Source organism: Carassius auratus, chromosome 25 (genome assembly GCF_003368295.1).
Source record: "Carassius auratus strain Wakin chromosome 25, ASM336829v1, whole genome shotgun sequence".
NCBI lineage: Eukaryota > Metazoa > Chordata > Actinopteri > Cypriniformes > Cyprinidae > Carassius > Carassius auratus.
In genome coordinates, this window is record NC_039267.1 from 11,666,045 (window position 1) to 11,682,316 (window position 16,272).

The following is a 16,272-nucleotide window of genomic DNA, read 5'->3' on the forward strand; positions in this document are numbered from 1 at the left end:
TTGTTTGTTCTTGTCACCATTGTGATTTATTTTGTAGGGTGCAGGCAGTGGATCAATTCTCTATCACTTTATTTAAAAAAGAATTGCTAAATTGCTGTTTGTACATCATCATTAATCATTTGAAACGTCCAATACACGTAAAGAGGTCTTGAATCTTGCCTTTTCTACCCTGTTCTCAAGACGCTTATCCATCATGCTCACCTCATGTGGCATTAGCCCATTGTATATATCGGCTGCCTGTGACAAAGTCTCCTCCTGCTGCCTGGTGAAGACCTGGTGAGGACTGTAGTATCCTACACGAGGAAGGTCCCTCGATCCCTGGTCTTTCAGTTCTTTATATTTCTGACAATATCTGTTCAAGGTTACATGGCAGATTCTGTGGGATTTTGCAACTGCCCTAACAGACTTTCCTTTCCTAACTTCCTCTGCTGCTCTTATATCGACTCCACAATGTGTTTTTATCATCCTAGGCATTCTGTATAATTATTAAAATCACAAAAATTTTCTTAGGTGTATGCAAGAAGATGGTAGTAACACTTTCAAAACGTGTTACAACCTACCCGGCCACTGTCACCTATTGTTTAGCTAGCTGTATTAGCATGGTGCTTTGAAATCGGCAGGAGGTTGATTCAGGGAAGTCGTGGCTTAATAGTTATAGAGTTGGACTCGCAATCAAAGGGTTGTGAGTTCTAGTCTTGGGCCGGCAGGAATTGTGGGTGGGGGAGTGCATGTACAGTTCTCTCTCCACCTTCAATACCACGACTTAGGTGCCCTTGAGCAAGGCATCGAACCCCCAACTGCTCCCCGGGCGCCGCAGCATAAATGGCTGCCCACTGCTCTGTGTGTGTGTGCGCACGTCGGATGGGTTAAATGCAGAGCATGGATTCTGAGTATGGGTCACCATAATTGGCTGAATGTCATGTCACTTTCACTTGTTTTTTTTTTTTTTCATATACCATTCTTTACTTAGAGAAACTACAGTTTGACGTGATATAACTCATACAACATTATCTACAATGGTAGAAGTAAACTAAATATTATCTTTTTACTTTATTTAAATTACAATTTCTGCTGTAGCTTCAGGAGTAATAGCAACACATACTGGAAAACCTCCATGTGGGATTGTAAAGGAAGCCTGATGAAACTGGCTGAAAGCTATTAAATGTATGTTTCATGCACTATAGAAGTTTTAGTTTTAGAGTTAACTAAATATTGGCTTAAATGATTTCTAAGTTTTCTCAAAAAGCTGTGTAAATTCAAGCGTCTCTGATGAAAAACTGAAGCATCAGGTGTTTCTGGAGCATCAAATTTAGTTCTTTAGGTTCTGTGTATGCATGTTGTACAAATCGAACATTTATTTTGGATGCAACACTTCTTGCAGGGTTTCTGTTGGTCTTACTGTGCCTTGTCACAAACTAAGGGCAAACATTTCGACAAATTTAAGTAGTGCATGCACTGAAAAAAGTAAGTTTGCTTTTCAACATAAATATGTAAACATCCACATCAAGCTTCTTTCAGTTGAAATTCTAATTTAGGATATGAAATGAGCTTGTCCTTAAACATCAGTAAATGGGGTGTGAACACTTCTTTTTTCCTTTGAACTAAGTTGATGTTTCTGAGGCCATTGGCAGTTATTTGTTTTTGGTTTATGAAAATGTCTTCATAAACACTGCTTTTAGTGTCACTTACTGCTCAAGTTCCCTAATTTGATTTAAATCTCTTAAACATTTTCAGTAGAACAGCCGTTCCATATTCCAGTAATAGTTAGTAGCAGTGCTATTCTATATATATATATATATATATATATATATATATATAGTTAACATTTGAAGTGGATCAAAAACATTTCTCAAAGTTGTCCTAAAACCCAGACTATACTCGTTCTTGTCTTAGGACTTGTTGTTGCATACAAAATCTATTGGAAGTTGCATAAAATTGGAAGTGTTGCTAATACAAGGCATATACATGTTGACTCCATATTGTCATTGTGTTCCATTCAATTTATTGCTCTTAACTTTATAAAACCTGTAAAACCGACAACTTGTCATTAAGACTTTCAGACTGTCTTGGGGCTTGTTTTGGCTGGAATGTTTAACAGTGTATGCAGTGTTTAACTTTATGCATAACAGAAGTTTTTAACAGGCACAACAAATGTGCTAATGAGTTGTTAAAGGGTTAAATATGTTATATCTTTTTTTATCAGGCATAATCTGTTTTAGATAAATTACCTATAGGAAACATTTTGACCATCAACACTGTCTGAAAGTTAAACGCCACTTAAAAAAAAAAAAAATTATAAATCTCAGGCCATACAAAATAATAGTATAAAACAGATAACAACAACATAAAAGTCTCTTGAGAGTCTGAAGCAGCATATGATTTGTGGTTAAACCAACGACGTAATATACTTAAAATGGCTTAAATTTTTAAATTTACGATTTTTATTATTTTTAACTTATAATTTCCCACTCCATTTTTAAATGGTTTTCAGTTCCTGTGTGTGTGGTTGTCATGTGTCTCTGCCTGCAGCAGTTCAGAGAGGAAGAGCGGAACCCGCTCCCCAATTCAGCCTACGTGTAGGCTAGAGGATTTTGTAATAATCTCGTTCATTTAAAGGGCATGTTTACAGCAACCTCAACATTTCGCATTTTTAACACGAAAAAAAGATGCTGAAGCTGGACTGATCCGCTGTCTCGGTCGAAGGAGCTGTCCACCATGAGGTGCTGATCGGCGGCCTGGCAGAACGATGGCGACGGGGAAGTGGCTTCTGTACACGGGTCTCTGTCTGTCTCTCGTCGCCTTGTGTTTCCTGACAGTCGCGATCTCATCGGATCATTGGTACGAAACGGACGCGAGAAGATACAAGGAGCGTTGCCGAACTTTCTCGAACCGCAGGAGCGATCCAGGTTTCATTTACATCCCCAACCACAGCCTTCCACTGCGAGCCAGCCGAGCGAGTCTGGACCGATGGGAAGATCGACTGCTGCAGCATAGAAACCGGCGTCAGCTGTTCGCGATGAGCGCGGCGGATGAGTGCAGCAGACGCTACAATTCAACCAACATGGGGCTGTGGAGCAAATGCTACAGGGTGGGATTTGACTCAGACATCGAAGAGCTCATACGAAAAGGTAAAAACATCCACCTGAGTCTTATAGGATTATGTGTTTTCTGTATGGATGCAATGTTTTGTTGATGTCCTCATGATGAGAGCATGGAAACTTCAATTTGATGCAAGAAGCTTCAAATATCTGCTAAATGTATATAAGATGGTCCATCGATGCATCAGAGTAAAGTGGCAATTCATTTTAATAATAATAATTAAAAAAAAAACTCCTGGATGCTTTCTCAGTATTGGAGATCATGAGCATCTTGGTGGTTAAAAATTCAGTTGGTTTGGATTAGTGGTCTTCAAGCTTGATCTTGGAGTACCTGAGCAATGCGCATTCTGGATGTCTACCTTAACCCGCTTGATATATTTCATCTGCTTGTTAGTAGAGGCTTCAAGATCTGAACATGGTGGTACTTCAGGACTTGGATTGAGAACCACTACTTTTGACCATTTGAGCAATAATCACTCGACCATCTGGGTAGTTTACTCATCTAAATGTGACACTTGTCCATATACACAAGAAGACTCCCCTCACAGGGAACTTGGTCCACCTAATTATGAGTTTGACAACCACCACCCCAATTTTCCAGGCCCACCTTACTAAAACTGGGCATGTGTACGAGTTCTAATTATCATACTTGGTCTGGATCTAATTATGATTTTTCTTGTTTATTCCAGGATCTATCGAGCGTTGCTCCTTTATAAAGTACTATTACTCCTCCCCTGCAGTGACGCGAAAGGATCTTTCCTACAATATCACCAAGACTATCCAGCAAGATGATTGGCATGCCCTGCGTAAGTGGGACTCTTTTCGGTTTGCATCAGTGATGTCATGGGCTTTCTTAGAAAAGGATATCCCAACTATGGTGAAGTGTACTTATTGAGACCTCAATAAGAGTTGCCAACCCTTAACAAATTCTGTTTTGGGCACATGAAGGCCACTCAGTAAATGTATTTGCTATAGTACTCAAGTTTAAAGCAAGGGTATCAAACCCATCTCCTAGAATTCCCAGCTTCCTGCAAAGTTTAGTCAGAACGCAAGCAGGTGCGCTGAAGCAGTTTGGAGCTCAACTCTGAAAGAAGGTGGCCCTCTAGGAGCAAGATTGGACACCCCCGGTAATTTGTTTGTGTCTGTTTCTCCAGATTTGCGTCGGATGACGGCTGGCTTCATGGGCATGGCTCTATCCATCATTCTGTTTGGCTGGACCATTGGCATTTTGGGCTGTTGCTGGGAGCAAGGCCTCATGCATTACGTCGCCGGTCTACTCTTCCTTATGGGAGGTATGTGAATTCCTCCATGTTTGTTCTCTTAAAAATTCATTGGTCAAAGCTTGGTGCCTGTTCTCTAATCTAGTATCATGTCCCACCTCAGCTACCTTCTGCATCATCTCTCTTTGCACCTGTGTGGCCGGCATCAACTTCGAACTGTCTCGCTACCCACGTTATCTCTTCAGCCTTCCGGATGATATAAGCCATGGTTACGGCTGGTCCATGTTCACTGCCTGGGGAGGACTAGGACTGACCCTCATAGCTGGGTTCTTCTGCACCCTGGCACCATCAATTCAGCCTCCCCCACCATCCCGTACCTCCTGTCCTAAGCCTCGCATGGAGAATGGAACGGTGTGCTAAAGATTAAATGACTCTTTGAACATTGACATAAACAAATCTGTTCATAGACTTCGTCGTGGGTAATAAAAACACAGAGGCTGTTGAAAGACATTTTGTGCTGGAAGGTTGCGAGCCATGGCTCTCAATTGATGTGCAAAAAGAAGAATCTTATAAAAGCACATTTGTACAGTTGTACAAATGCTTTCATCCCAACATGAGTTCAGCATGTCCTTGGTGGTTGTCTTTGTGTTCAGTAGACCGTGTTTGACTTTCAAGATGAATTAACTGTTTCAAAGACCTTTCCGATGTATAAGTACCATGAATTTCATTATGTGCTGTAGTTGTTTTCAACGTCAATAATTTCTTCATTGGACAATAAAATGCCTCATGTCAAAAAACCCTACTGCTACTACTCAAACTACACATCATCAGAAAAAAAGAGAGAATTAAACAAGAGGCAATGAATACTCCATTTTATTTAAGATTTCTCTGTTTCAGACCAGCAGAAAATGGGTCAATTAATTTTCTTTTAGCGCTTTTTTTTAAGTCTCAGCAGCATGTTGAACCCAAATGTTGGACTACATTGATTTTTTTTCCTGAAAGAATGAGTGATCGCATTTGATAAATACTGTTTAGTATGGCCACACAGAAGAGAAAGAATGAGTAGAAATAATTTGAAGGCCTTGGAACTGTGGCATTTTAGTGTGTGCCCATCTTCACGCTTTCAACACTCAAATTATCTGCAATCATGCCTTGACACGTCTCCTTTGTTACCATCCTTCCCAAGGTTCCAGACTTGATTCCTGATTCATACCTTGTATGAATGGCTTATTCTATAGGCAAGCCAATAAACGCTTCCACAGTGGTCTTTCTCACTTCTCTTCATGGGAATGAAACTACTTACTGTAGACTCCATGTAGCGGCATGTCAGGTCTCACACCACCCTTGAATCCAAAATGGATCCCAGCCTAAGATTAGAGAAGGTACTACTCTGTGATTAATGGAGCCCCTTCTAATGAGGACCAGGGTTTGGATTCTACTAATGCACTCAAACCTTCGTAAACATTAAACGTGTAAGAAGCCAAGAACATATTATAATCCATTTCCTTCAAGTGGTGGTGAGACCTAATGTACGGGAAGTGTAAAGATTCACAGTATTAAATTACAGTCTGTACCTTGGACGAAGGAGTGACGCCAATCAGACACGTTATTCATTTAAGCACATTCCGTTTAGCCATTGTTAGTCACATGTACACATCAGTGCTCATGGTTTCCTCTGCACATTTCACTGTCAGACACTTATCATATGTGAAGGTGTGTGTGAATGCGTTGGGACCCTCAGTGTCTGTCTCAATCATTACCCTGCACTGATGGTGCTCATCATATGTGTGCCTTCAAAAAAAACTGACAACAGTCAAACAAATCCTGATGGGGGGAGGGATGGAGAGGGAAAGGGGTAGAAAGACAAGAGCTTATGTTATGTTATTAATGGAAGGGGGTATATTTGCGGTTTCATATTTGTGATGCAGTTAAATTGAGAGAGGGCTGTCTTTAGTGACGGTCAATACCGGCACTCTGTAGGATGTCTGTGGCCGTCTGTGCTGGGGGTCTGAAGGCTGTTTGAAAACCTGGAGGTGGGGAGTGGAACTGATTTGGGTTGAGTGTGGAAGGAGGGAGGTAAGGGGCCCAGGCGGCTCTGTGTAAGGACAGTTGGGTGGCCGCATCCAGGAGGCCGGTTTGCGGGGGCTGTGGGAGTGCACTAGAGTTGGGCGGTCCGTCCATCTCTGTGAGCGCCTGAAGCGACTTGAGCCAGTGTGGCGGATTGTCATCTTGGAGACAGTCCAAACTGTTGCCTGTGGATGCTGGGATACCTGGAGTTCATAAAGGGATATGAATGAGTGCTATTACCAATGGAAGTTTTATCAGTAACCAGAGGGTTTACGAAACACAAATCACACCTGTGATGATGGCGGGGTCCATCAAACTGGCGGTACTGTCCCAGCTGAGGCTGTGCGAGACTCCAGTCGAGCCTAACGGCACCCCAATGTGGTTCACACTGGAAGTGGAGGAAGAGGAGGAGGAAGAGGTAGAGTTCGGGAGGCCTCCGAAGTTGATGTTGATATTTGGTAGGAGCGCTCGCAGCCCGTCCTGCCACTCTTTCACATTTAAGCTTTCCACAGAACCATTGTTTTCTGAAAGAGAAAGAATTTAATGAAAAAAAAACACATGAGAATTGAAACTTTGCGGCATCCTTAAAGGAATAGTACACCCAAAAAAACAAGATTCGATTGGTTTACAAGCAGAAGAACGCTGGCTCCTGCGTCAGCAGCACCATATGCATAAACATACGTCGAAGATTGACACGGAAGAGAAGAAATTGTTGAATAGTTATTTTTGTTTTCTTTGTGCACAGAAAGTATTTTCGTAGCTTATTAACATTACGGTTGAACGACTTATGTCACATGGACCATTTTTACCATGTCTGCATTACCTTTCTGGGTCTTTAACATGTCAGAAACCTCTCAGATTTAATCAAAAATATCTTAATTTGTGTTATGAAGATAAACCCTTTGTTCTTATAGGTTTGTTAACATGAGGGTGAATAATCAATGACAGAATTTTCATCTTTAGGTGAACAATCCCTTAAGATCTATGTGAAACTTTTTTACATTCAATTTTACGTGAAATGGGATACTCAAGAAAAAATCCACGGTTGCGAGATTAAAGATGACCAGTTTTATCTAAATATTATCTTATACAATTAAAACATTTGTTAAATGATATTTATATTAATTATACTAATAGCTTTTTTACATATTTTGAGTATTCATTTTCATTTTAGTTAAGTATTTTTGCTTGCTTCTTAAAAATATTTCTATTTATCTTTATTTCGGTTTCAGTTTTAGTCAGTCTGGAAGTAACTTTTACTTCTTTCAGTTGCCGAAGCAATATTAATTAAGTTTGTTTTACATTTTTCAGTTACATTTTATTTCATTCAAGCTTGATTTCAATTACCGAAAAATAGTTTTTAATAGTTTCAGTTAATAACAACACTGAAGATGGCCACAGTTTGCTCTCATTAAAAGGACACAGGGGCACAAGCAGAATTAGCCGTTAAGGGAAAATTAAATTACAATGAAAATGCAACTCCGTGCAAAAAAACAACAATAAACATACTGGGAATGAGTTCAACAACTTGTTTGTATTTGGCTCAGTGGGCTACAACTGTAGCCCTGCTTAGGCCAGGTGTTTTAACACACCCAGGTGTTTCACAAAAATAAATCTGGAGTGCACAAGACAGATGCATCCCCTAACCTGATATAGGAATCCCCCCAAGGCCGGTGCTGTGGTGCTGGGCCGGCATGCTCAGGTCTAAGAAATGGCTGTGCATAGCTGAGGCCGTGTGGTTCAAGTGTGTGAGGTGATTGCGGGTGGGAAGGCCCATCCAGGGGTGGCGTGCAGCCATGTGTTGAGGCAGGCTGAACGAGTTATACAGGCCTCTGTGCTGAAGGTGAGGAAGGCGCTGTTGACCATTGGGGAGATTGGTCTGGTGGGAAGAGGGGTTGGGAGAGAGGGGGGGATGCTCTTGGACTGACAACTCTTTCTCTATGAGGTCGGCCAGGGCCTTCCGTGTGATGTCAAATGGGTCGAAGCCGAGGTCATCGTCCTGCTGCTGCTGCTTGGCTGAAGAGCCAAAACCAAAGGCCGCTTGCCAATCAGTGGAGGACGACACTGGGATAGTGTCTGCAAAAGGAAGAGAATGTTTGGTGGGTTTAGCTCCGCACATACTGCAATCTTATTACTCCATTACACTGAATTCACTGTACAGGCCTACCTGAGGTGAAAAGGCTCTGTGGTTCTGGAGTCATGGGCCAGTCGGAGGCTCCCTGTGGTGAACTGGAGAAAGGGGGCAGGCCACTGGGGATAGGGTTAGGATGTCTGAAATTGCTGTTGTCTGAGAAAAGAGATTGAGACTCTGCTGCCGCCCCCTCGAAGGGTGAGCGTGCTGTGAGTTCGGCCATGCTGATGGGCACAACGAGACTGGGTTTAGTAAGGCCAGGTGGAGGAGATGGGGAATCGCTACTGGATGTCTGTAAAACCAAATGCAGAAAGATGGATCAAAAATATGTAATTAAATAAAAGTTTTTAAGAGTTTTTAGCCCTTACCGGTGATGTATTTTCCCCGTTTCCTATACTTATGGGTTCTGAAGGTTTGCCAATTGGACTGAAACAAAAGCACAGTGTGATGAGCATGCACCCAAACACAGGAAGAAAAAAAAAATCACTTTATATGAAACATTTGTGACCCTGGAGCACAAAACCAGTCTTAAGTCGCTGGCCAAAAAAACATTTTATGGGTCAAAATTATATTTTTTTCTTTTATGCCAAAAATCATTAGGATATTAAGTAAAGATCATGTCCCATAAAGATATTTAGTAAATTTCCTACCGTAAATATATCAAAACATATTTTTGATTAGTAATATGCATTGCTAAGAACTTCATTTGGACAAAGTCAAAGGCGATTTTCTCAGTATTTAGATTTTTTTGCACCCTCAGATTACAGTTTTCAAATAGTTGTATCTCAGCCAAATATTGTCCGATCCTAAAAAACCACAGATCAATGTAAAGTTTATTTATTCTTCTTTTCAGATTATGTATAAATCTCAATTTCAAAAAATGTACACTTAAGACTGGTTTTGGGGTCCAGGGTCATATATGTTGTTGTGTTTCATAGCAAATATTGGCTAGGCTTCTGCAGTACAGTACCTGGTAGGCTCTAAGGCTGATGGGAAAGGTGGAAGGCCTGTGTTCTGTTCTGTTCCCTGTTCAGGGTCTGGGTCGTCTGGAGTCATGTGGTCTGGGTCTGTTAGGCAGTCTAAAAGAGGAGGGGACTTTCGATGCTCTGTGGTTAAACCGTTAACCATTTTCCCATAGTTCTGTAATGATGGCCATCCTTCTTTATTGGTACTATTGGGTCTGGGGGAAAAATGTTAAAGTTAAACATGGAAACCACATTTCTCATAGAAAAGAAAAACTTATATAATAATTAAATATGTAAATTATTCAAAAGTTTGGAGTCTGTAAGTTTTTATTAAATAAATGCTTTTATTTAGCAAGGATGCATTAAAGTCAAAAGTAACATTAAAGAAATTTATAATGTTTAAAAAAACTATTTTAAATGAATGTTGTTCTTTTGAATGTTGTTCTTTAAAATACAAGGAATACATTAGAAAAAAAAATAGAAAAAAAGTAAACATTTTCACAACATTATTGTTTTTTTATAGCATTTTCGATCAAATAAATGCTGCTTTGATAAGCATAAAACACGTTTTTCAAAAACATCTGGAAAATCTTACCGTCAACAAACGTTTGAATGGTAGTGTACACACACACATATATATATTTAGGAAATTCATTACTACTTAGTTACTTATAGAATATAATGCAACCATAAGCCACATTCATTGTCAATTATAAATATGAATATGTAAATATGATTGGGCAGGTACAGCAATGAAATTCAGGAGAAAAGCAACACCTCTGAGTAGAGTTGGGTTTGCTCTTCGACTTCTCCCCACATGTTGAGGTTTGTAAAAAGTTGGGGTTTGCTTTGTAAAGGTCTTGGAGTAATTTTTGTTCATACTCTTGATGTTTCCCAGCCTAAAAAACAATTTACACACAGTCAAACAATATCCAGACTAAAAAAAAAAAAAAACAGACAGCAAAACATTTTCTAAATGCTTTTTTCTGAACTGATTGATCTGTAAACAAATGTGCTCACCTGCATTTCTTCTTTTGTAAAACTAGCCGCTTCATCCCCTAGTTCGTGTAAATACATGCAGTCCGATTTAGGACATTGCATGCTTTTGAGAAAATAACTGCAGTACTTTGTTGTACCTAAAGAGGCCTTGAGACAAAACAGTGACAGACGAGTATTTTAAAAACAAACAACTTCAAAGTGACAGAATACACAATAAACATTTAACACAGACATAATATACTTAATGTTTGATAATTTTGTAAATAGCTTACATTGTGACGGTTTAGCACTTACCTTGAGTGTTCTACCGTCCACTATGACATTGTTCACACACTGTATTGCTCTAAGGGCATCATCTGAACGAATGTAAGTTACATAGGCACTGGCACTAGGACCCTGTGGAGTGAAAGGTCAAAATACAGTAAATGTAATAAGTGTGTTTTCTTTATTCTACTCTTTTCCTGTAGCTTTAAGCCAGAGACTTTTTCACGGGCGCTGAATGCACAGGAAGCATGTCACATGTGGCTTTTCTTACCTGTGAACCTGCATATGATGTGCTGTTATTGATGACCACTTTATGGATTTTGCCGAACTTTCCAAAATATTCTGGGCGTTTTAGAACCTGAGAAGTAATCAAAGTGAGAGTGGTTCTTCAAGTGAATAATTGCATGAACCACAAAACAGACACTGCACTGAATTATGCCAACTCATCATACAATCAAACTGTGATATGACACTGAGGGATGAAACTTCCTTTTGTTGAGCAAAATGTAAATGACTCGCTGATGACAACACTATTTTTGAGCTATTCTCATTTACCTCCAACAGGAAGTGACATTTCTCACTGATATGATATGGCCAAAGGTGCAGTGGATTTTACATGATCAGAGATTTAAATACACACACATTGAGATTAAACACATTCTCGTTCAAACTTTGTAATCAGTACAAATTTTACAGATTTAATTCATTCATTTTATTTATTCAGTTGTACACTGCCATTTAAAAGGCTGGAGTCAGTATGATTTTTGTAAAGAAATTAATACATTTATTCAGGAAGGATGCATTAAATCTATTTAAAATAGCATTAATAGTACAAAATATTTATATTTCAAATAAATGCTCATCTTTTGAGCTTTCGGATTATAAGTGAAAATTAGTTTCTGCATCGAACTGTTTTTCAACATTAATAATTAGAAAAGTTTCTTGAGCACCAAATCAGCATATTAGAATGATTTCTGAAAAATGATGTGACATTGAAAATTCAGCTTTGCATTTGCATTTTATATATTAACCTAAAAATTTAACCTAAAAAATTTAAAAGGTAACAATTCATAATATTACTATTTATTTATTTTTTTTACTATATTTTGATCAAATAAATGCAGCCTTCTACAAATCTACAAAACCTACACTGAACTTTTGAATGGTAGTGTATATTTACATTTATTTCAGGGAGCAGCTAGTTATTAATTATCTAGCAATTCATAAAAATGCATTAAAATAAATGCAATAAATATATGAATACAGTAAATTATAATTAATTAATAAATTATTACATATAAATAATTGCAGGAAAAAAATCATAATTTAATTTAATAATCTAAAGAGTAGTTATAAAAAAATATATAATGGCATTATCTAACGTGAGCATTCACCTCCGCATCTGCGAGTCTTTGAGAAAGTCCCACGACGAACACGAGGTTCCGCTGCACCACACGGACACTGGCCAGGTGCTTGCGGTTCTCTGTGACCTTCTGCTTCTTCTCGTTCTGCTTCTGCTTCTTCTCATTCTTTATCCTCTGGATCTCCTCTTGTGAGAGCGGTTTGTATACTGCTGGATCCTCCGGATAAGGCTACAGAAAACAACGAGCACAGTTACCTCATTTGAGCCTGCATCTGAGGGGTGCCAATTCTCAGAGAACTCTTCAAATAGAAAAAGAGTTTTCAGGCTGAAGCCATCACAGTGAGTCAAATAATACATATCTGGTAGGGGAGACACCATGATCAAGAAGGTGGTTCACCCAGAGCGAGGCTCGGCCATTGCAATTCGGCCGATTTGACCCCTGCGAATTCCCCAAATGTGGGAGTCTCGACTGCATAATTTAGGGTAGTGGGGGACTGCGTTGAAAGATTAGTGAGCAGTCGTGGCCTGATCCACCCTCAATACCACGACTGAGGTGAGATCCTTGAGCAAGTGCTACCCGAGCTAACCACTGCTCCGGGTAAATTCCAAGTATGGGTCATCATACTTGGCCACAAGTCACCTCCTTTCCTTTCCTTCTTGAACCACAGTGCGTTTACACTCGGGAAGTGCATTTTGCCAAGAAAGTGGAGCAACACACTTTAGCCACAGTTGCATAATCAGGCTTGAGAACATTGAGGCTGGTTAATCAGATGGTTTTTGACCACTGTGCTTGTGCATAACAATATATACTTCTATATTTAACAACACATTCATACTATTGACCATCCAGGTTTCTTGATCGGTGATTTTGATTTTGAACAGATTTTGCCTCAGGAGCCAGAAAGTGTGATGGGCATTAAGTATTCTCAGCCTTAGATGCCATGCCCACGGACCATTGGCTAAACGTCTGATACATATGGGACACAAAAGTGGGAACACTTCAGGAGTGTCGAAGTCATCATCAGATTGGTTGAGTTCTACAGGACTTCTTTAACGTTCTGGCTGGAAACAGAGATACCGTGGCACCGAAACCCCTCACCAAAGAAGAAAGCTGCTGTTTACAACTGATGACGAGCGCTTATCAGGATCAACTAAACGCTGGATTTTGAAAAAGTATGTGAAATATTTTAAAACTAAAATAGAAACTCAGAAATATGTCAGAGAGTTTTACACACCGGTCTGTTATTGTGGCGACATTTCCATACCTCGAAACGTGAAGATGAACGAAATGAACTGTGATTGGTTGTTTGACATGTCAGTCAAATGGCCTCATGGGCCTTCAATGAAACCTGCCTTTGATTCCAGACCTTCATTCTGAAGAGACTAGGCATTAAGTGGCGACCCAACACAGTAGCAGAATTGTTTAACAGGACAGTTCACCCAAAAACGAAAATTCTGTTATAAGTTGCCCACTTGTTTCAAACCGATGAGACTTTTGTTCATCTTTATATCACAAATGAAGATATTCTTTATGAAACCAGCGAGATGGCTCTTTCTACACTGACAGTCCATTCCACTAAACCTTTTGATGCTATAAAAAGTTTATAAAGAGATCTATTGTAATAAACAACTGACTGTTTAATACTTTCATATGTATTAACATCTAATATGTACTGATTAATTAATATAAGTAGAACAACTACGGTAATAAACTTGTCTTTATAGTTTGAGTGTATGCATTTCTGTTCTTGAAAGCCAAATATTCACATAACAAAACACATTATAGCACAAACCATGCCGTATTTTCTTTAACATTTGTGAAAGAAGCAGCACTAATATGTATATATATATATTTTTTTTGTTTTGTTCTTTTAATCCTTTTTATTTTGCTATACAACTTATCCATGATTAAACAGGCTTTTATATTAGATGTTAGTTGGGTTTCATTATTTGCTTTTAACATAATTTTCTCCTGCTGTTCATGATACAACAGAGGAGAACCACTGTTTTAGATATCGCAGCTTCTCATATACAATGTAACAGTGTCTCAATACCAACGCTGACGTTTTGACAAACAGACCTAGAATAAGTATTCCATCACAATCATCAGTTGTAAATCGTACCTTTCTGCAAGCAGGGCAGAGGCCGTTCTCATCTGTGCGGATGCGGTGCCAGCAAAAGCGGCAGATTTGGTAGCCGCAGGTGCAGGGGAAGAAGTTGACGTCGTCGATCTCCAGCGGTTCCATGCACAGTGGGCACTCCATGGGGTCTTCTTTCAGCTCTGGACTGCGGGACATCCTATCGCACAGCAAGTTTGGGAAAGTCTCTGGCAAGTCGGCCGAAGGGGCTGATGCAAAGTCAAAGAGAGTAGATTTGATTTTTAAATGTGGCATTGTGGATGATGACAATACTTTAGTACATAAATGCTCTCGTTAAATTATTCATATTGTAAAATGGCATTCAGTTAGATCAAAACAAAGTGAATAGCCATGCCAAATTAATACAGTCAGCTGTCATGGGCTCATAGCAGTCCAAAACATCAAGCTACCACAAAAAGCACATTAAGCCTTTTCATGTTTCTCTCATTACAGTCAGTTGGCCCAGTTGTCTATAAACATGCTGATGTATTGGGATTGCAGAATAGGACCACTGGGTCACATTAGAGATGACTGAAAGTCTATAGACAGACACGAATACCTAATTTACAATATTTATATTTAGAAATAAACGATTTTTACAGCCTTAAATGTTGTATTTAGCACAAAATACTAACGCTTTCTATCTAAAATGAATTGCGAATGACATACGATTCAGTATTTCTCTGTCCAACCCTGAAATTTGTATCACAACAAACGCATGCTTAAAAGATGTAGCTTGTATTTTCCTCACAAAAATCCCCATTCTAAAAAGCACATATTAAATTATATCAGCGAAAGCATGTATTTAACATTCACACTTCAATCGCTGATCGAAATAGTTTAGATTCATAGAACTCCGTGCAGCCTGTTTCGGCTTCAAATTGACATTAATTAAATAAACAACACATTTAATGCTATTTTGAAGTCTATGAATTATTATTGGAATCGCAATTGTTGACATGTCACATCATAGATGTCTAGCGGTGCGTCAGTCGCGCTGAAAGCCGGTCAGGTGTCTCTACAGCTGGGACAGACTTCAACTGACGTGCGGCGCAAAACGCAACACTTATTTACCCTCCAACAACAAATAACACACAAACTTAAAAGAACGGATATTTTAAATGGCTGTAAGTTAATACAACGACTTTCCCTCCACATATATTTATTTGACAACGACTGTTTTCTGAACGTTTCTATTTTGCGGCCTACACACAGCTAAAGCCTGCGACTCTCCTACTAAACGGCCCGGCGACTAGAAGAGGAATCACCGCCTGTACGCCTTTGACTTCATCCTTCACTTAAAACAAAGGTTTTATTCTTTTTCTATTGTGTTAGTCTGCTTCAACACACATATACAAACCCAATACCGATATAGTAGTTATAATCGGGTGCACTGATCGTGATTAAAGCAGTTGTTTTGTAGGGTACTCACTTCTACTAGCTGGTCCTGTTGTATTGCAGGGATTCCACTCCAAGGGATATTCACTCTAGTTTAGGCGGGGGTTCTGCCTTTCAACTGATCAGATGTGTCTATCTGATAGTTTGGAATGAGCACTACTCCACAGCTCAGATGCTCAGAATTGATTAGATGGTTTCCTACTCAGTTTTACTGTTTATTTAGGTAGCAGAATTTTTTTTACCACCATCTTACACTGAAATGAGGAGGGAATACAGTAACCAGTCAGCGCTCACTGAGTTTGCGTAACTTGCGAGGCGCAATGCACTGTGGGGGTTGTAGTTATTTTGTCATCAATTTTTTTTTACATCAGTAATGTACTAGTGTCACCACGTGGGGCGAGAGAAATCGATACCATGTCACATTTATGTGCATTTAAAAAAAAAAAAAAGTTAAAAGTGTTTAATTTTTTAAAGTTCATAATTGCTTTTGTAATTGTTATAGAAATTTAAATGATAAATTTAACTAAATACTATACAACAAGACAATTTCTTTTAGATTTGATTCACATTTTACTTATTTGTAATTCACCTAAATGGTAATGTTAAATGTAACTTTTTTTAAAATAGTA

General features: G+C 39.1%; 2 protein-coding genes and 1 pseudogene across 2 annotated transcripts; 2 read left to right on the plus strand and 1 right to left on the minus strand.

Annotated features, from left to right (window-relative positions):
* The first annotated feature begins 1,943 nt into the window (after nucleotides 1-1,943).
* Nucleotides 1,944-5,460, plus strand: LOC113043317 (transmembrane protein 178B-like). Its single transcript, XM_026202595.1, has 4 exons — nucleotides 1,944-3,128; nucleotides 3,788-3,904; nucleotides 4,253-4,390; nucleotides 4,482-5,460. The coding sequence occupies exons 1-4, from the start codon at nucleotides 2,747-2,749 to the stop codon at nucleotides 4,736-4,738; spliced, it is 894 nt and encodes a 297-aa protein (XP_026058380.1). The 5' UTR covers nucleotides 1,944-2,746; the 3' UTR covers nucleotides 4,739-5,460.
* LOC113043316 (CCR4-NOT transcription complex subunit 4-like) lies at nucleotides 5,176-15,939 on the minus strand. Its single transcript, XM_026202594.1, has 13 exons — nucleotides 15,678-15,939; nucleotides 14,231-14,454; nucleotides 12,139-12,336; nucleotides 11,016-11,102; nucleotides 10,775-10,876; nucleotides 10,502-10,627; nucleotides 10,259-10,380; nucleotides 9,487-9,696; nucleotides 8,885-8,942; nucleotides 8,553-8,808; nucleotides 8,033-8,461; nucleotides 6,676-6,909; nucleotides 5,176-6,588 (listed from the first exon to the last, which is right to left on the minus strand). The coding sequence occupies exons 2-13, from the start codon at nucleotides 14,402-14,404 to the stop codon at nucleotides 6,269-6,271; spliced, it is 2,316 nt and encodes a 771-aa protein (XP_026058379.1). The 5' UTR covers nucleotides 14,405-14,454; nucleotides 15,678-15,939; the 3' UTR covers nucleotides 5,176-6,268.
* Nucleotides 12,459-12,637, plus strand: LOC113043918 (uncharacterized; annotated as a pseudogene).
* Nucleotides 15,940-16,272: the final 333 nt, after the last annotated feature.